This window comes from Furipterus horrens, unplaced genomic scaffold (genome assembly GCF_987537825.1).
Source record: "Furipterus horrens unplaced genomic scaffold, mFurHor1.1.pri manual_scaffold_7, whole genome shotgun sequence".
Taxonomy (NCBI): Eukaryota; Metazoa; Chordata; class Mammalia; order Chiroptera; family Furipteridae; genus Furipterus; species Furipterus horrens.
The window spans coordinates 6,458,293-6,478,726 of NW_028327177.1; the positions used below are offsets into that span (position 1 = coordinate 6,458,293).

The 20,434-nt window shown below is 45.6% G+C and overlaps 1 protein-coding gene across 1 annotated transcript in view; it reads left to right on the top strand.

Moving 5' to 3' along the window:
* Positions 1-20,434, top strand: part of ASAP1 (ArfGAP with SH3 domain, ankyrin repeat and PH domain 1) — a 267,652-nt gene that overhangs the window by 195,209 nt on the left and 52,009 nt on the right. Inside the window, exons 6-11 of the mRNA XM_090283355.1 lie at positions 827-901; positions 1,413-1,462; positions 6,746-6,875; positions 8,349-8,434; positions 15,681-15,756; positions 17,124-17,210. Coding sequence (XP_090139481.1) covers positions 827-901; positions 1,413-1,462; positions 6,746-6,875; positions 8,349-8,434; positions 15,681-15,756; positions 17,124-17,210 — 504 coding nt within the window. The remainder of the gene's footprint in view (positions 1-826; positions 902-1,412; positions 1,463-6,745; positions 6,876-8,348; positions 8,435-15,680; positions 15,757-17,123; positions 17,211-20,434) is intronic.

The following is a 20,434-nucleotide window of genomic DNA, read 5'->3' on the forward strand; positions in this document are numbered from 1 at the left end:
TCCACGTCTCGGTTCCCTTAAGGTCGGAGAACCCACCGGCCATACTGAGTGAGGACTCACTATACCAGGGGTCTCCTTGAAGACAGACTACGCTGTGCCGTCTTCCGAGTCCCGGTGTTGCTGGCTCTTTCTGCACTTCCCGTCCGTCCCTTGGCTTCCTGGACGCCCTTCTTTCCACGGGGTAGCAGCTTCATCGCTCTCCTCTGTAGATTCCCCTTTACACCATCTTAAAATCAAAGTGACCCAGGCCACTGGCTCGGAACAGCAGAAAAACCTGCACCCCAGTGGTAGATGGCACTTCCGAAATACCTGTCTTTTTCATGACATCTGGGCACTGAGGATACAGGACAATCAAGGTTCTGCCCTCACGGAGCTGACGTCCTGGCTGGGGAGACGGCCCACACACATAAACACACCGGATGCCCTTAGATCGGATATGTGCCATAAAAGAATCACAAAAGGAAAGGTAGAATGTAAAAGAATATAAAAAGGAAGTGGTAACAGTTGTGCAGTCTCCTCTCTACTCTGACCGAGGCCCTTGATGAAATGTCAAATTAAGATCCGCCATTTCACTAAGAGAAACCAGGAAAGTGGTAAATGGGACGCGAGGCCTTCTTTGTACAAGTGCGTGTACACGGCAGCACCGAGTTGCGAGCCCAAGCCCTGGGGCCACGCTGCGGAGCGAGCCAGGGACCCGCCTGGCCACGGGGTGTCCCCCCACAGCTGAGGTGGGTGAGGCCCCGAAGCCTGCTTGGTCGTCGGCTGCTGTCGCTCTTCCATGGGCACTTGCTCTGCTAACCGCTCCCACCTTTGCTTTGTTTTTCAGCTCCAGGGTCTGAACCACAATGTGATCTTCACCTTGGACTCCCTGTTAAAGGGAGACCTGAAGGGAGTCAAAGGAGTAAGTGTCAGAAATTTGATTTTCACTGTCGCTTGAAAGGAGTGATTTTTTTATTTTCCTTTTAAGATCATAGTGGTACTTGTATTTAAAAGGCAGCCTGAACCTTTTTAGCATAAAAAATATTGTTGGAATATGACCACTGGAAAAGATACCCCGCTTCACAGAGGGTTACTGACTGAGGAACAAACTCAGACACCTCGAGGAAGACTGGAGCATGGGGTGGGGGTGGGGAGGGGGGCAGAGTCTGCCCCTGGGTCTCGGCTCCATCACTGGGGCACCCGTGGGCCCGGCTGGGTCCTACTTCCCCAGCATGACCAGGACACTCGCCCTTCCAACTCTCTTACGCCTCTCATCTATAAAAACAATTGTGTGGTGTGCATGCAAGTGTCTTGTATAAAGTTTCAAGCGTCCTATAAAGGAAAACATTTTTGCCAAGATGTTATTTCAAACTTATTTAGTCACCTTTAAACAACCATGTATCCCATTTCAATTTCATTTTCTCTTTTCTAAGGATCTCAAGAAGCCATTCGACAAAGCTTGGAAAGATTATGAGACAAAGTTGTAAGTTGTTTGTTTGTTTGTTTGGTGTGGTTTGGTATTTTTTATATTATTGTGAGTTTCCTAAAAAGAATGACTGGGACTAGGACAGGGCCCTTAACTTCCCTCTCCTGGACAATGAGTCGCTTAGTACGTGTTTGTGAGGGCCACAGGGCCAGCCTGGGCGGGGTGGGGGGTGAGCTGTTGCAAGGGCGTGGGGAGATGACGCACACAGAGCGCTTGGCGTGGGCCTGGTGCGTCCCTGTACCATACGGATCATAACACACTCCTTCGTTACTATTCCGAGACGGTTGTAATACCAGGCCGTGGGCTGGGATGGGAGGGGAAATGGGTTTTCCAGCATTTAATAAAAACCTTGGCTGAAAACTCTCTAACTGTAAACAGAGAGAATGCATGCATTTCTGTAGGCGGCAGGAAGAGCAAAATGAAAACACAACCGAAAGAATAATTCAAGAGTAAATATTTTTATCCCCAACAACTTTCGGAATGGCTCACGTAATGAGTGCGTTGTTGGAGACTTGCTGCCTTAGAAATACCTCTGTGCGTTGACAGTTATAAATGCAGCGGAGAACAGAAAGACTCTTAAAATGGGCAACTGAGGCAGATAAATGCTGTGGGCCAGCTCATCTCTCTCTCTGCAAGTGGGTTGTGGGCACTCACACATGTGACTCTAAGGCCTGCCCTGCCCTGCCCAGAGGCGACTGCCTGCACTTGGACCAGAGAGAACTAAGTACTTCTGAAGGGGCTGGGGATTCACAAAAGGAGAAAAACATTGCTCTGTAGACTTATTGTGGAACATATCTTCCCTGTGGGACATGGGAACCACAAAACAAGCTCTGTGCTTTGTTAGCTAAAGTGCTACAAATATTGGTGGTACACCTGTATTTATATAAAAATCTATGTGTTATTTGAAGACCTTGAAGTGTCCGGTGGTCAGCATTGTGGATGTCACAGAACATAGCGTGTTCTAAGATGACCCAGGTGCCGGTCATGGCACCTCTGGCCAACGATGCATGAACTTGCCTGTTCATTTGTCTGTATTGTCCTCTAGGATCTGAACTCGGTGAGGACAGTGACCACGTGGTCCCTGTGTGCCGTGTTCGTCTCCCAGTGCCTACCAGAGTCATTGGCATGTGGCCGGTGCACAGGGAGTATTTATTGAAGGAATTAAGCAATTTTCTGGGCCTGGAAATGTGTAACAGGGGTAGCAAGTTGAGTGAGTCCTGATTTTAGGACCTCCCCAGGAAGATTTGGGTCTTGGCTTTGTTTTTTAATAAATCCCTGTCAGACAAATAATTGTCCCAAGATAGGCTTCTTTCTCACTGATGTGTAGTGGTACAGGAAGAAAAGAACCAAATGTATCTTATTTGATGGAGTTGGGCTCAACTTCATTATGAGTTACAGGGAGCTAAATAACTTGCTGCAAAAAAATAATAATAATAATTTATTCGCTTTGGTAACCGAGGAGACTTTCTGTGGTCTTCCATTTAGAGCCCCAGAGGCAGTGAGAGGTCGTGGTTAAGACCGCAGACCTGGGACTGAGGTCTGCGTGAGAATCTTAACTTTGGTCCTCGCCTGTAAAATAACATAAAAATTACCTGCTTCTCAAAGTTTTTGCGAGGACGAGGGAAGGCGATGTGTTGAAGTGGTTGCCACAGTTGTCTAGCAGAGGGTAGGCACCTAATTTTTATGAGGTTTTTTAATGATCAGATATTTGGTCACAATAATGCATGTCCATAGGACATCAAATAGTACTCATATCCGTTGAGAGTTACGCTGACTGCATATAACAGAGATGCCAGACGACAGTGGCTTCAGCATGGAATCGAGGAGAAAGCATTCCAGGGTGGACCAAGCGCCCTTCACAGCACTTCTCACGCAACAGACGAAATGTGTGTGGCTGGTCGCTTGTCTGTATCGTCCTCAGAATCTAAACTCAATGAGTTTATGCTGCACCTAATGATGCAGGGTCCTTGTTCTAATGATGAACAAGAGCGACTATGAAGTAGGCAGCCAGCCAGCGAGCTTCTGATAGGAAGCATTTGCCCCCCTGCCCTGCCTCCTGGCTCTCTTTTCCAACCCTCACCTGTTCCTGGGGTATCTCCATCCTCAGTGTTCTCTGGCTGTTCTTTCTTGGCTCATCCGTGAGGCATTGCGGTGGTCAGTGAGGATCCGGCCCTCTAGCACGAATACCCCGTCACTTTCCTGCCACCCAGTCACCCAGTATGATCAGTACAACAGTTGTGCTTAAACCAATGTTTACATTTTTGTGAGCATCCGTAGTCATTGTCGCCCTGGCTGGTGTTGCTCAGTCGATTGACCACTGTCCTGTGAACCCAAAGGTTGCTGGGTGAGTTCCCGGTCAGGCCTCATGCCTGGGGTGCGGGCCGGGACCGGGTCCCCCGTTGAGGGCGTATGAGGGCGTACGAGATGCAATGATCCATGTATCTCTCCTGATGTTTCTCACCCTCAATTTCTCCCTCCCTTCTCTCTCTAAAAATAAATTTAAAAATCTTTTAAAAGAATAGATGATTTTTAAAAATAGTCATTGTCAGTTTCAGTGATGTGTTACGATTGAATTTCCATTTTTAAAGTTCAATGTTTTGTTTTTTCTTGGTTAAAAAAATTACCTCATTTCTCCCTTTGCTTAGTTCTGTATGAATCTTGTGTGAATTTTTGTCTGTTCCAGCAGATGTCCAGCAGTGTGAATTAATGTTTCTGTTTAGAAAATGCATCATTTGTATTATTGTAATAATTCTATATCGATTGTTCAATTCCCTGCCGGTTTCTTCCTTTCTCTCCTGGAGACACCCTTCCAGGGCTCTGTAATCAGGGACGGACTGTCATCTGGGCTGCCCACTAGTGGAAGGTGGTCTCCTTCTTCTTTGCCCGGGGAGTCCCCATCTTGCTGGCACATCCCTCCAGTCCTTTCCTGGGAACAACTCTAAGGGAGGTAAAATTTTCAGGCATGTCCAAAACTATCTTCAGTTCTGCTGATGTGTAATCACAATTTTATAACCATTTTCTTACAAAATGTCAAGAGCATTATTACTCCATTGTAGATCATGAAAAAAGCTGCTGCGTCTCTGATTCCCATTTATTTTTCTGTGATGTGGAATTGGGGGGGGGGGGGGCGCATATTTTCAGTTAGGAAACGTGGAAGTCTTCTTTTTATGAAAGGTTTCACAAAGTTTCTTCACGTGTCATGGTGTGCACACTGACCTTCTGTTGCAACTTTCAGTTCTACAGCTCTGAACACTTTTTCTTCTAATTCCTCTCATCTGTTTTTATCTTCTCGTTCTTCTAAAACGGCTGTCATATAATATTGGACTTTCTGCATCGTTCCTGTGGAATTCTCCTCTCTGTTCTCTGTGTCTATGTTGTTCTTTAGCCTTTCCTTCAGCCTTTGCTCCCCGTTGCTTTCATTGACGTTTTTATGCTGGCCATCAGTTTTTAAATTTCTAAACGCTCTTTTTCTCAATTAATTGGATTTTGTGTGGGTTTTTGTTGTTGTTATTGTTGTTTGTTTATTCTTTTTTTACCTTTTAATAGTTTCCCCTTTCATAGATATGCATTATTTTAGGTCTCCTGAGGATCTGGTTACATTTTACGGAATGTTCCTGCTCCCTCTTATTCTGGTTCCTTCAGCCACCGTCCCTGACCTTTCTGTTCCGCTCTCTCACTTTCATTTCACAGCACTTCTTTATTTACCTTATAATGCTCGGCTGCCTGTTCGTACTTCAGAGCGAGGCTCCCAGACGTGGACTGAAAGCTCGGATACATCTGCAGGCCTTGTCAGGAAAGCAGTGAGCTGCCTTCGTAGGTTTCAGGTTTTAGGATGTCAAGACAGGCCTGTCTTCTGGGGTCATGCACGTCCCTCAGCCCCCCGCCTGGGGACTGTACCTGATAAGTTCCTTTCCAGAAGCGACACAGGCCGGGGAGGCAAGGAGCCTGTCATTTGGGGGATAGACTTTCCTCTTTTTTGACCTGCTCTTTCCATCATCTGTCGAATTCTGTCATCCTTTTTTGTCTCCAGTTCTTGTCTTTGGCACATTATACTTTCTTGATGACTTTACTATCATGTTCGTGGGGTTGCTGGACCAAGGAGAAATAAACACATGTGATCAAGGCACCGTGTTCACTCAGAAGCCTATTATTACCGTTGTTCTGCCTGCCCCTCATGTTTTTTCTCAAGTGTTTATAGCTTCCTGCTTCTTCTTCCGCCCACGCCAGTCGGGGGAGAGCTGAGGTTTATTTTATTTCTGGTAAAACCCTGCCATCGCACCTGTGTGACTGCCAAGGTGGCAGGAGGAAAAACTTGCTGCGACATAGCATTAGGGTATTAGCGTGAACCCCAGCCAGGGCTGTAATGGGTTTTCCATTGATCGGGCTGATGGGTTGATTTTCTACTGTTTGTACACAGGCAAGAATATTGGCTTTCTTTGGGGCTCATTTTCCACCACCACAATTCAAAGAAGACTCGAAGGCTAAGTCACTTAGTCTTTGCATTCACAACTAGAAATTACAGGCTGCTTCTGAAATTAGAAGTCGGTGTTTCAGTTAAATGGGTTTTCGGAGAAAGGACTGTGATCGCTGGTAGTGTTACCGAAGTATCACCTACCATAGCTGAGCATTGGCCTCAGGCGCTGGAGGTTTAATGCGGGGCCTCTTCCTCCTTGTCTTTCTGGTCCTTTTCCCACCGAAGAAGGTTTTATAGATTCCAAATTTGAGACTTGGATTCCTCCCAACCTTTTACTTTGTGCAATCCAATGGCAGGTGGTCGAATGATTAAAATGTGTCATTGGGATATGGCAACAGCCCAAGGGTAGAGGAATATAGGAAATTACCTTTGACCAATTGTTGTGCAAACCCACAAAGGCCCGTTATGTACCTTGTCTTGAAATAATCCTAAGGCTCGTCATCTGTTGAAAATCGAAATCTGCCTCAGTTCTTTAACTTTCTGATTCTTTTTCATCATAAAGTACTTTACCCAAGAAAAAGTAAATATCAAAATTTCATTGTGCCAACCAGAATGGAAGCATTCATATAAATCAGTTCTGTGTGAGATCAAAGTTAAATATGAGGAGTTTTCTAGGTGAAAATCCATATAGTGTGTTCATTCTCTTTGAACTTAGATTTCTACTTCTGATTGCTATTACCAGTTCAGGAGTTCCCGCCCCTTAACTCTAGTCATTAAGGAATAATCAAGTGGTTCTTGCTGAATGAGAAACGCGCGTGTGTGTGTGTGTGTGTGTGTGTTGACGGTGGCATCTGCTTTACTTACAGTACAAAAATCGAGAAGGAGAAGAGAGAGCACGCGAAACAGCATGGCATGATCCGCACGGAGATCACTGGGGCCGAGATCGCAGAGGAGATGGAGAAGGAGCGGCACCTCTTCCAGCTCCAGATGTGCGAAGTAAGAGCAGACTTGTCAGCCATTGATTGGCCTAGAATGTCAGTGACTGTGCGCCTTCCTGCGAGGCAGCCGTTCCCATGCGTAAGAGCAGGCTGCGTTTGAGTATGTGAGGAGGGGACTCTTACTTAAGGATTCTAATCTCGTTTTTCTCCAAGCCTTTGGGATCATCCATGGCACAGTAGCCTCATGTTTGAGCCTGGGGCCTCTGGGGCTCTTTGAGCCAAGGCAGGATTCTTTGGTGAGAACGTCAGTGTTGCTTGTGACTGAGTGTGGAAAAAAGTTTGGTGGGAGGTAACCCTGGCGAATATTAGGTTTGACCGGGACAGGCTTGGCGCATGTTGTTGGTGTTTTTAACCGTGCGTCCAGTTTGAATGAAAGCTTAAATGAAGCGGTCATTGAGAAAGTCTATGGGGTTTATGAAAAAAAAAGGCAATGAGGAGCATGCTGCCTTAACCTTGGAGCAGTGGTTCTCAGACTGTGTCCCCACTGCACACAGCCTGACCGAGAGACCGGCCCCCCTGACACTGATATGAGTGGTGGAGTTCCTTCTGTGGTTTTCAGAAGCCGTGAACATGAATAGGGTTTCTTCCACCTTTTTCTCCCTTGATTTTTTTCTTCCCCCTGCCCCCATAAACCATTGCTTCCTTCTAGACCTTGTCTGCTTGTGAACGCTGCCAAGCAATAAAACGAGGCAAACACGTCCACAGGCAAACAATAAAAACCTGGGCCAGTTGTGAAAATCAGAGCCAGTCATGTTTGGTGCATAAACTAATAATGTGTCATTTTTATTCTTTTATTTTTTTGTAGCAAAAATTACTTCTAACTCACCTCCTCGGTTTAAAAGTTTTAATACCTCTTCTGGCTGGTATGACTCGGTGGATTGAGCACCGGCCTGTGAACCGAAAAGTCCCGGGTTCGATTCCCGGTCAGGGCACATACCTGGGTTACAGGCCAGGTCCCCAGTTGGGGGGTGTGCGAGAGGCAACCAATTGATGTTTCTCCCGCACATCGATATTTTTCTCCCTCCCCTTCCCTCTCTCTGAGAATAAATAAATTTAAATCTTTAAAAAATAAAATTGTTAGTACCTTCCAGCATATTCCCTTGGAGAGAGTGCTGTTTCACTTGTTTTCTACAAAGAACAATCCGTCTTTCAGGTCTTAACCACATGAACTCTTAAGTTTGAGAGCTACTGCACCAGAGGAAATAAATTAATTATTCCAGAATGTTTTGCTGTGCTCGATTTCTGCTTGTCTAATAAACTAATCTCAAGCATTTATAAAACGCTAACCAATTTGTTCAGTACACGTGTGCCTGTGCCCGGTCAGCATTCCCTAAATTAAGCTCACCCTGTCTGAAGACAACCGAGGCCCCATAACTGGTGCAGATTCACGACTGGGGGTCTGCCCCTCAAAACCATGACTGAAGAGCCCTATCTGTAATGCTCAACATCCAATTCTGTTTTATTTCCACAGTATCTCATTAAAGTTAATGAAATCAAGACCAAAAAGGGTGTGGATCTGCTGCAGAATCTTATAAAGTATTATCATGCACAGTGCAAGTAAGTAGACTTTTGTCATTGTAATGAAGAACTCAAGTAAGGACCCTTCCCTTCCTTCTTCTTCCTTCTGCTCTTCATCTGGTCACTGCGTAGTGGTCAGCCTCCCGCAGCCAAAGGATAAGACGTAGTATCGTCTTCCCTGTTCATTGTGTTCTATGCACCAGTAACTCAAATTGGTGCACCCATTTGGCTGTTTGAAAGTGCTCTGTTACTTAGAGAGGCTGACATTGGCCTTCGCAGCCTGCGGAGCTCTTATTCCAGACACTTGTGTCTGTCACTGAAGAGGCCTTCCTGGTGACCCTCTTCCCCTCCCCCTTCGCTGGTAACTTGCCTAGTATTGGGCAATTTGTACCACATACTCCTGCTTGGGATTTGGTGGTTTTTTTCATCATCTAAATTAAGTGACATTGTTACTTTGGCCATTAAGAATACTCTGCGTTTGTAGCTGGGTTGCTGGCACATCCATGATTCTATACCGGCCCCATTTTAGTTTGTTCCTGTGGCCAGGCCACCTTTTCATGATGCTTGTGGTTCTGTGGCACCAGACTTGATTATTTACTTCTGGTTTACTCCTCCGGTTAGCACTGGCGGTTTTTCTGGTAGAGTTCTCATGGGAAAATAGTGCAAGGACTTTCCAAAGCGGTGCAGGCAACGCTCGTATTTATAAGGGGAGTAATGGAAAAGTCATTCATTAGGACTAGACAGGACATGGACTCTCCAAAATGCTGATATTTATCGTTTGCTTTGATAAGCTTATTTAATCTTTTTAATGATGTTATCCGCAGGAAGACCTTTGTATCTGAGGGAAGCGTTCCAGGAGGTCAGCATTAATACTATGAGAAATGCCCGAGGCCTGAGTCAGATGGCTGGTTCAGATCCTGGCTCGGCAGCTAAATAACCGTGTGACCTTTACCAGGTGCTTCTCTAAGCCTCAGTGTCCTGCCCTGTCAAGTAGGGTTACGGCTTGTAGACCCACCTTGGGTTTTGGGAGGATGTGAAAATTAACAAACATAAGTTTTCCAAAATGTAAGATGTTTGGAAAACTATATATCTATCTATCTCTACATATATATAGATAGATATATAGTTTGTTTTTTAAATAAATGCAGAGAAAAAAGAGCAACTCAAACCTATTTGGCTAACTCACCTTCTCTCTATTCTTGACTTTTTCCCTTGCCACAGATATTTATCAATCTCTTAGCAAAAGCCAGGTACTTTGCTAGGTTCTGGGGTAGAAATGAATGAAACAAGGCCTCTGCCCTCAGGAGTGAATTACCCGGTACGGGAAGCACCTTGGGTCCGTCAGTAATCATAATGGAGCTAGGAAGTGACTGATAACAAGTGGCATCAGGAGGAGAGACGTATGGCCCTGGAGACTAAGGAAGGTTCTTTGACAGAGGTGGTGGCACTTGGGGCTGGACTTGGAGGATGAGTGGCATTTTGCCATTTGAATCTGGTGGAGGGGTCTACCCCCAGGGCGAGAGATACCAGCGGAAGGCAACCCTGCACAGGGAAAAGCTCCTTGTAGGCAGAGGTGATCAGAGACACCCAGTAGTAGGTAGAACTGGGTTATAATGAGAGTCCACCTTGGCTGCCCCGCGGTAGAACCTCAAGAACCGTGTCACAGCAAGACGCCGGTGTCGCTTTCTTTTGAGGACCCCTCAACTCTTTCCTGCTTCAGTGAGGCCCTTCACTCGCTTCCTAGACATACAGCGGACCTGCAAAGCATCTACTTAGATTAAAAAGAGAGAGAGATTTCATTCCTGTTTCCAAAACGATTTTCACTACAAAGTCAGGCGTGCTCCCATAATCCCTTGTGTGGTCATGGCGCCTCCGCGGGGATGCAGCTGCTGGAATGGGGAAAAAGAGGGAGCAGAAGAGAAGAGCTTTTGACTTTTTGTTACCCATCTCGGCTCCCCCACACCAATTACTCTTCACTTTCAGGAACTTGCTGCTTTCGAAACAAACATATTATCCCAGTGCTCACGCACTCCTTTTGCCACCTCGCAAGGATCATTATGATTTGCAGAGTAAAGAGCACTTACAAACATTACTTTATTATCCTACATTTTACAGATAATAATAGTTAACGTTTATCAAGAGCAATCTGGAAACTGTAGCTCAGAAAGGATGAGTTGTTTGCTCAGAGTCATATTCACTCGTTTCATAGATGTGCAATAAAAATGTGTCAAAACAACTCTGGCTGGCGCGGCTCAGTGGATTGAGCCCCAGCCTGTGAACCAAGGGGTCGCTGGTTCAATTCCTGGTCAGGGCACGTGCCTGGGTTGCGCACCGGGTCCCTGGCTGGGGGCGCGCGAGAGGCAACCGCACATTGATGTTTCTCTCCCTCTCTTTCTCCTTTCCCCCCTCTCTAAAAATAAATGAATAAAATCTTTTTTTTTAATGTCAAAACACATAAAGCCCGAGAAACCAAAGGAAAATAGATACATAAATTGGACTTCAAATCCAAAACTTCTGTGAGTGAAAGGATGCTTTTAAGCAAGCGAATGAACAATCCACAAAACGACAGAAAGCATGGAAATCATTTACCTTATCTACTAGAGGTCTAGTGTCCGGAATGTATAAAGGACCGTTACAACTCAACAACCAGAAGATGAACAACTCAATTTAAAAATGAGCAAAGATTTCGACTAGCCATTTCTCCAAAACCAAAAAACAAAACAAAACAAATGACCAAGAAAGCACATGACTAGACACACTCAGCATTAGTCATTAGGTAAATACAAATCAAAACCACAATTCGGTAACCACCTCACGCCCACTAGGGCAGCTATAATTAAGAGCAGCAGTGACAGTATAGCAGAAAATTAGCATTGGAGAGAACGCGGAGACTTCCGGTCACGGCGGGGGCGGAGGTAAACGCGGTGCTCACCGCCTCCCGCAGCCGCATCAAAGTTACCACGAAACTACAGAACGACCACCGTTCGGAGCCGTCTGAAACCTGACTGCATGGAAGCTGTACAACCGGGGGATTCAAGGAGCCACATCAAGACTGGAGGGGCAGAGACGTGTAACAGGCTGGCCCCCCACCCACGTGTGGACGGTAAAAATCAGGAGGGCTAGCTCTGCTCCAGAAGTGCCCCCTTAGGAGTTGGGGGTCCCAGTCCCACACGAGGCCCCCCAGCCCAAGGTGCCGGTGGCAGGAAGAGACGTTCCCGTAGGTTTGGGCTGGTAAAACCAGCAGGGATTGTGACTGAGGGAGAAGGAGGGCAGCTGGAGTCCCCGGCAGCTCCTCTTACAGGACGCGCGCGCAGGCTGACTCAGACACAAGGCCCTCTGGGCCCCAGGGCTAGGACAGCAGTTTGAAAGGCGCCAGAGACAAACAGGGAGGAACTGAGTTATCGGACATCAGGGTGAGAGATTGGGGGGCAGCTTTCTCCCAGACAGAAAGCTGAGTATCAGTACGTGACTTAATCAAAGCCTGAATCTTGGGGATCAGGCTTTCAGAAGGGGTTGGTGCTCGCTGTGTTAAGTGGTCACGTTCTTTTTCGATTTGTTTTATAGTGCCACGCTCGCTGTGGTACTGCAGGACATCCTGGCTTCTTCTGAAAATGATATGTTCTCTGAGCCTTTCAGCCTTTGGCCAAATAACACCTCTTTCTGAGCCAAGCAGAGCATGTAGTAATCAGGGAGATGCTCTGATCTCTCTTTCTTTTAAATTAGAAGCAGAAGAACACAGTGTTTTCCTTCGTATCATCGTTCACACAGAATCACTTAAGGAAGAAGTGAAATGCGTAGCAACTGTCCCAGGATAGAGGAGGTTCTGGCTCTTTCTAAGAAGGGTGTGTCCTGCCTGAGAGATGGGTGACTGTGTTAGACACCCATGAGCTTGCCCTCTGCAGCGGTGGGTGTAACAGCCTGTCAGTGTAAATGTGACAGTCCTTCTGCCCCTGAGTTGGCCACTTAGATTTCTGTAGCAGCCTGTGTCATTAAAATACGGTCCTGTTTCTTCCAAGCTGCTTATTTATCAAGTGAAGCCAGTCCTGCTGTGTCCCGAAGGTCAGAGGAATAATGAAGCCCATTTGGCTGGCCTGCTACTCGGGGCCTGGTAGCTAAAGGACAGCATCAGCGTACACACTAGAGCCCCCCTAGCCACATGCCACCGTCTCCACCTCCCGAACAGGGATGCTGCGATTAGGCTGTTACTCAGTGCAAGAGCCAGGATTTGGACCCACGTCAGCCCGACTTTCTAGTTACCTGGGCTCCGGAAATAGAACAACTTAGACTCAAGTCCCAGTTCTGCACGTAGTGACTGGATGGCCCCACATGTCCAGGTTCGACTGTCAGGACTGTTTTGTTCTCTCTGCTCCTGTTTCTCACCGAAAACTAGAGATTGGCCCTAAAATAGCTTTCTGAGATGGCCTCAGCTCAGCCTTGTCCTTCGGCTAAATGGTGACTCATCTCTTTAATGTTGTTTTGCCTGAGTAATATGTGATCTCTTTTAGAAAATATTTAGAAGGTGAAGTTAATGAAAGAGGAAAAAACCTATAATCTCCTCACTCAGAAGATGACTGGATTTATGATTTCTTTTTGTTTACAAAAATTGGGTCATACTGTAGATTAAAATGATTCTTCATCATGTTGATTTTTCTTAGTCTGTTTTTGTAACATTTTGAAGAATTTAAGTACAGGCAGGTAGACTTGCTTGGTTTTTTTCTCAGCCTTTTAGTTGGTAGGAACTTGTCCCCCTTCCCACTTGCTTTCACTGCTAAAAAATAATAACTTTTTATCAATGCCACCTCAAACTGAAACAGTGCCCTTTTTCTCCTTGAGATATATGTTTTATAACATTTCTTGTGTGCTGTTTAAATATCAGTTTGCTTATTCTTTATGCCCAATAGAGTTTTCTGCAAGGATGGAAAATTTTTTTCCTGTCTAACACAGTGCCCACTAGCCACATGTCAGTTGAACTGAATTGTTAATTTATGTAAATTAATTGCATATGACCAGTGGCCAACACTGTATTGGAAAACCGATCTAGAACGCTCTCATTTAAACTTACTTTAAAAAAAATAAGATTAAATTTCCTTTGTGTTGAAAGTGAAAATGAAACACCCTTACAAAAATGTCTTCAAAGAATCTCCATCCCTCTGGAAAAGAAACAGGCCCTTATATAATAAACCTGTGCAGCTTTGGTGAAGAAAACCAGCTTCTACCAAGCACGTCCTAACTGCCCAGCACTGCACTGAGCGGTCGTGTGTGTGTTACCTGTGTTACCCGCCCCCTTGAACACGGATGACGTGAGCAGGAGTGAAGTGACTTGCCCAGGTCCTGTCGCTCGTAAATCCTAGGGTGTGGACTCGAGGCCTCAGCCCTGACCACAGAGCCCTTCCTTTTTCTGCTGTAAGAAGTCCTGGTGGCATCCCGCTGACACTGAGGTGTTCCACCTCCAAAGCCCTTCCTCCGGAATTATTTAAGCGCAGTATCAGAAAACAGCATTGGCTTTGCTGTGATTACCTTGGTGGCCGTATTTCCCTGATGCAGAAGATGCTGGCTCTCGGGAGGATGGATGACCGTGTTAGACTCGCGTGACACGCTGTGGATGGCCTGCTCCGTGCAGAACACTGCTAGCTGCCAGGGGGCTGGCACTTAGGCCTGGGCACAAGCAAGTGCTTAAAGATGCCAACCCCTTGACTGGCCAGCTGAGCAGCAAGAGAACGGAACAGCAGGACGAGGAAGGAGAGCAGGGAAGGGCGTTTCAGGCGGAGGGACCAGCACGTGCGAAGGCTAGTGGAGCAACCAGAAATAACGTCACATGGCCAGGAGCCCAGCGCTCTTAAGGGAAAATGGTAGAAGATAAAGCCAGGCGTGTGTTCAGGGACCAGAGCACACAGTGAGTATTGCTCAGTTCCGTACTGAGAGGTTTACCTCTCACCTCCATCGGCGAGGATGAAAATCTGGATGGAGAAGACAAAGGTCTCCGTGCAGCTTCCCGGTGACATGGTTAACCAGAGCCCTCTTTTCTCTCATCCCGGTTGCTGAACAGCGTTCTTAAGATACTGTTTCTCTTCCTCATAAGCGTTCTCTGCTGAAGACGGGAATCTTGAAGAACTTTCAAACTTGAGGACTTCAGTCATTATTCTGGCGGCCAGTTCTAACGCTGTTGCATTGTTACCACTGACCGTGCAGATTAAGCTAACATATAGGGCTATGGATCCCAATTTGTGCCCTAAAGATTCTTGATATGCTTCATTCTAACCACTAACTAGCTGAGCACCTGCTTTGTGCCAGGCGCACTGGGATATGGAAACGAGAGAGAGTCCTCATCCTCATGGACCTCATCCTTTTGTGCGGCAGCAGAAACACATATCAGGTGTATAGAGAAATAATCTGCTATGGGGGCTGCTTTCACCACGGTAGAGAAGATTCTAGACACTGAAACGCCTGGGCTCCTGAGTAAACGTGTTCAGACAAGAACTGTCCTCACTGGGTGGTTAAGAGCAGGGGTGTCAGAATCCGAACCGGGACTTGAATCCCATTTCTGCCGCTCACAGGCTGTGTAAGTTGGGCACGTCCTGTGCTCACTCTCTGCCTTGGTTTCCCCTTTGAAGTGGAGAAGCCATTGAAGTGCTGTTAACTCAATAGGGTTCTCTGAGAGGTCCGCGTGATAACTCACATGCCATGCCAGGCACGCTGGCCATGGGATACACGCTCAGCCAGCGTCAGCGCCTGTCCCCATTCGGGGTGAACGGAGGCAGCCTTCTCATATGTGTGGTAGGATGAAGCTTTCCCAGACCCATTGGTGCCATTGCTTCGGCGTCCTGGGTTTCACGTGTGTGTGGGAGCACAGGGACCTCTGGGGAACTGAGCAAATGCTGACGCTTCTCTGACCTCTCTAGTTCCATCCGACCTCTGTTTAGAGTTAGTATGCAGTCTGATTTCATGATACCCCACGGGTTAAGGTGTCTTTCCCTCTCTTTTGAATTCAAATAAGGCACAACCAGGAGGAGCTGTTCTGTGTGTAGATGGGCGCATACATCATGAAGTCCCTGTGTTGGGGCAGCAGCTGGAATCTGCATCCTCTGTGTGACGTCTGCTAACACAGGCAGTAGTGCCCATAAGCGCTTGTTGGCATATCTTTATAAAATGCTGACGCCTGTTTTATATGCATTTTGTGTAGATACATGGTAGAGAGTACATATATAAGTGTTTTCGGAGCTTTTGGGTAATAACGGTTCATTTGTTTTTTAAACTGCTGGTAAATCTCTGATGTTCTCCATTGCAGTTTCTTTCAAGACGGCTTGAAAACGGCTGATACATTGAGACAGTACATTGAAAAACTGGCTGCTGATTTATATAATGTAAGTTCTTTATCAAAATGCATGTATTTTAACTTGTTTTGTAGACAAGTACCAGCAGATGTGAAATCTGTATTAGAAGAGTATTAAAGAAAAGAAGAGCCCCGGCTGATGTGGCTCAGTGGATTGAGCACTGGCCTGTGAACTGAAAGGTCCTGGGTTCGATTCCCAGTCAGGGCACATGCCTGGGTGGCGGGCCAGGTCCCTGGTAGGGGGCGTGCAAGAGGCAACCAATTGATGTCTCTCTTATACAACAATGTTTCTCTCCCTTTCTGCCTCCCTCCCTGCCCCTCTCTCTAAAAATAAATAAATAAATCTTTTTTTAAAAAGAAAAGAAGACCAGTTAGGTGACGTGTTAGAATAAACCTAGAGGCAGATAGACCTTCAGTTTCCCTCAGAGGCGTCCTCAGCGACAGACCATTCCAGAAGAGGTCTGGGCGCTAGGAGGGAGCGGGGGAGAGTATCACAGCTGCTTCTAGATGGCTGTGTTCAGGGTCGAGGCCCGTCACGGGCGTTTGATTACGACAGGAAAAAATTAAGTGACTGACAGTTTCTGAGTAGGCAAGTTTATGATTTTTTTTTTTTTTTTTTTTTTGGCTTGCTTGTTTTATATTTCCTCTGTTTTTTCTAATATCTTGGTTTTGTTTTTCTAAGAACAAAATCAAAAGAAAAACTTCTGAGGAAAAAAACAAAATGCATATATATATATAAATGTCAACCTTGATTCTCATAAACCACTACTTGGCAGTGAAAAATATTAAAAGTATATGTTTTATGAGTGCAACTGCATATGTTCAAATAAGGTTTTAGAGTTACAGTTAATACCGTGTGTCTTTATATAACTTTAAAAATATGTAGCTGTGTGTTTTTTCTGATTTTCTTTTAATAGCGTGGTTCTGGTGGTGACTAAGTTCCAAGTATCTGGGAAAGCAAGCATCTTTGCCCTCATGTAGTGCTCTGTGGACCCTCCCACACGCATGAGCTCCGGGATTGGGTCCGCAGAGTTCTCTCCGGGCCCATTTAGCTCATCATGGTATTGTCACTGCCACCTTTGAAAAGGTAGAAGCAAGTGACTCAATGTCATTTCTTCACTTTGTTGAAGTTGGAACTTTAGAGTTAATTATCTAGCCTAGGTGTATTATTGAATAAGAAAGCATGTTGAATTATTCACTCATTTCAAAACTCAGTGGTACCTTCCTAAGATAGGAAAGTATGCCTCTCATATCAAAAATGAGTCCATGTGAAGGATTTGGGTGCGGCAATGAACTATATTATTGACTTGTTCGATGAGTGACAGATCTGGGTGAATTACACTCTGCTCATCTATGTATAAAAAGACAAGTGACAGCAACCATTTCTTCTCTCATTAGATAAAGCAGACCCAGGACGAGGAAAAGAAACAGCTCACTGCACTCCGAGACTTAATAAAATCCTCTCTTCAGCTTGATCAGAAAGAGGTAAGTGCTCTGTGTTGCCAGCAGGGCTGGCTGCGTGGGCGAGGCTCCTGGCTGTGGCCTTGGTCTTTCCTGCTCTGTCAGACGGGGACATTGACAGCTTCCTGCCAGGGGGTTGTGGGGACAGACACAGTGTGCACCTACCACCTTGCCCAGGATAGAACCTGTGTTTTAGTTCTTTTCCCTTCTTCCAGAAAAGGGGTCCTGCTCCCCGATCTGCAGCTCCATGACTAGGCTTTTTATCCTAGTGCTGCTGATGTGCATTTCAGGGGTGTGTATTCTCAACCCGTTTAAAGAGTGGCAGTGACGGGCACACACCTGTCCTCTCTAGTTTGTCCCTCTTCGGGCAGCCGACGTCGGGGGCCTGTCTCATTTTGCCAGGGAAATAGAGAGATAGTCTGAAGCAGAATCCTATAGTAGTTTTGCTCCCCTACCTCCCACTCCCCCACCCTGGTTAGGAAAATGAGGGTGACACAGTCCTTGGATATTGAGTGGGAATCCGCGCAGCGTGGCAGCTGGTAGATGACTGATCCTTCATTATGCATCTCACTCACTCACTTGTTGGTCAGACACTGAACTAGTGCCTCCCACGTGCCCGCCCCTGGCAGAAGGGAGAGAGGGCCGGCCACGTGAATGAGCAGCCGTACTGAAAGTGGCGCGGGTGCGTAAGAGACTCTCGGGCGAGGAGACCAAAAAGGCTCAAGTGCAAGGCTGCCTGGCATGTTCAGCCGGTGACAGTTTGGGTGAGGCGGGTGGGGGTGTGAGACGCAGCTTCAGGGGCAAAAGCTCCGGCCTGATCAGGGATAAAACTCAGCGTGCGCCTTGGATGCGCTCCGGAGGGCATGGACTTCGGGCTCGGGGTGAATTAAATGGCGAGCACCATTTGTTACAAGGGAGAGGTGAAATAATGCCTGTTTAGTCCATGAAATTATTATGCATTGAATTAAAGTGTAATATCTGAATCCCATGTTTACATTTTTTACATTTTTAATTCCTCATGATATTATCTCACCATGGCGAACTATTTATAAATTTCTGACGTTTTTTTTGAAAGGGGTTCATGAGTCCACATAAAACCAGGCGCACCGAACAAAACAAAGCACAGCCCCTCACGTGTGGGAGGCTGCCCCGGGGACACTGATCCTTTACAGCAACCCTGAAGGTTCTTTACTGGGTGACTGTAGCCTTCTCTTCCGCTGCTTCCAGTTCTGCATACATGTTGGCTTTTGTGAAGTGAGAGAGGTCTATAGGCCTTGAACCCTGGGCCTCCAACCTGTGGACAGAGATGTCAGTGGCCAGGTTGGTGCATGTGCCAAGGAGCCTGGGCTGGCATCTGCATCGGCCTCGGGGGTCTGTTTGAGGGTGCTTCTCACTGGCATGCCAGTCCTGGAAGTGGGGTCCTTGAATGATAGCTCAGCGTAAGAGCAATAGAAAGATCCAAATTGTGGGGAGAAGAGGTAGATCTGTGTCTGGGGAGAAGTTCGCAAGGTTTCGTACTGACTGGTATGTACTTAACCACTTCCTACCTTTGTTCGGTCACACAGGATTACTTCCTTCCTGTATATGGAAGTTTTCTTGGGAAAAAAGAAACTAATATAGTCCCTTTGTTTTGCACAGAGACCGACGTATTCTGCTCATGCTAGCTAAAAGAAAGTTACATGTAAGACAAAGGAGTATGTACATGCAGAAGTGCACATGGCTTGATTGATTTTAACTTCATGCCAAATTAGTAAATGATGAGTTTTCATTAGCACCATGTCCAGAGTCTTTTACAAGTCTAATTGCTCTTCCCCAGCTTGCCTAGTCCATTCTCGTGCTGTTTATCATCTCTCCTTGCAATATATGTTGAGAACGTAATGGTTTTTAATGACTTCCATTAAATATAACAGGGGATTCTTGGCCAGAGATGTCTCGCCGTAGTGCTAGAACTCCAGAAGAGTATAAAGTCTTGTCAGAATGACCCGGGAAAGTAAGGAACCCACGCTGTCATAAAACAGCCTCACTCACCCCCACCAACCAGGCTCTGACTTGACTGCCTTAAAGAAAGTGTCAAGAATTTGAGCTGTAAATTGGACGCCCAGATTTTTGGTAGACTGATTTTTTTTTTTTTTCCTCACGAGAATAAAGCTATTTATTTGTGACAGATATTCTATGAAATTAATTATCTTAAGCTCTTATAATAGCCTAACCTTCCCGAAACTTTTTGCTACATAACTGTTCTTTGGTTTGAAAATATTTTATTTTTAAGATTGTGTCCATAAATCATTCCAAAGACACCAGCTTTACGTCTGAGTTTCTGTCAGCAGCCCGTTTGATCTGCAGTTTCTTGGAGAGATTCTGCGTTTTGCTCACCTCTGCCTTCGTGGCATCTGGCACGGTGCTGGGCACACAGAAGCTACCCAGTAAATATTTAGTAAATTGACACAGAAGGATGCCTTTGCTCGCGCCATTCACACCTTACATTAGAGATTCGAAGCTTCTCTAATAGAGGTTTAGCTTTAGATTGGGTGCCAGAAGCATTTATAACCCCATTAAATCAGTGAGTGTGTAATCTCTTGCCATTTTAAAAGGTTTGAGATTTTTCTCCTTAATAATGCATTATAAGGTTTTCTAATAAGAAAGTCAGGTAATCTGTGCTGCTAATAGAGAATAGGAAATTGAACTAAAAAATAATACCATAGTTTCATTCTACAGTTTATAATAATTCTTGGCTCACATCATGGAATTTCCCAAGGTTTTAAATTCATTGTTTAAGTTTAGTTTTGTGTTATTTTCCCTGAAAGATGTTCCCATTTGCATTTCTCTTTCCTGGATACATGTTTTTTATTACTTGGCAAAGGATTCAGAACCTATTTCATTCCCTCAGTTTTGTTTTGTTTTTAATTATTTTAGCATTAACAGTTCTCTAAAATTTACCTTCTCAGAAACAAAAACCTTTTCGTTTATCTGGAGTGCCCTGCTAAGTGAGCTCAATGACCGTTTTTCTTAAAGTGCAGAAACAGCAATTCGTATGACTTTCTTATACCATAACATTCATTAATTTAGGATCGTTGATGCTCAACTTCTGAAATACATTCCTTCCTCCCTCCTCAGTTTAATGGAATAGTCTTCTGAGGTCACGGCCTGGAGTTCAGCCACTTTCTTTACCTTTTTTAAAAGCATCGTTGTCCGATGTAAAGCAAGGCCCGTTCAATGATCTGTTTGGTATTTAGAATTTAGAGATTATT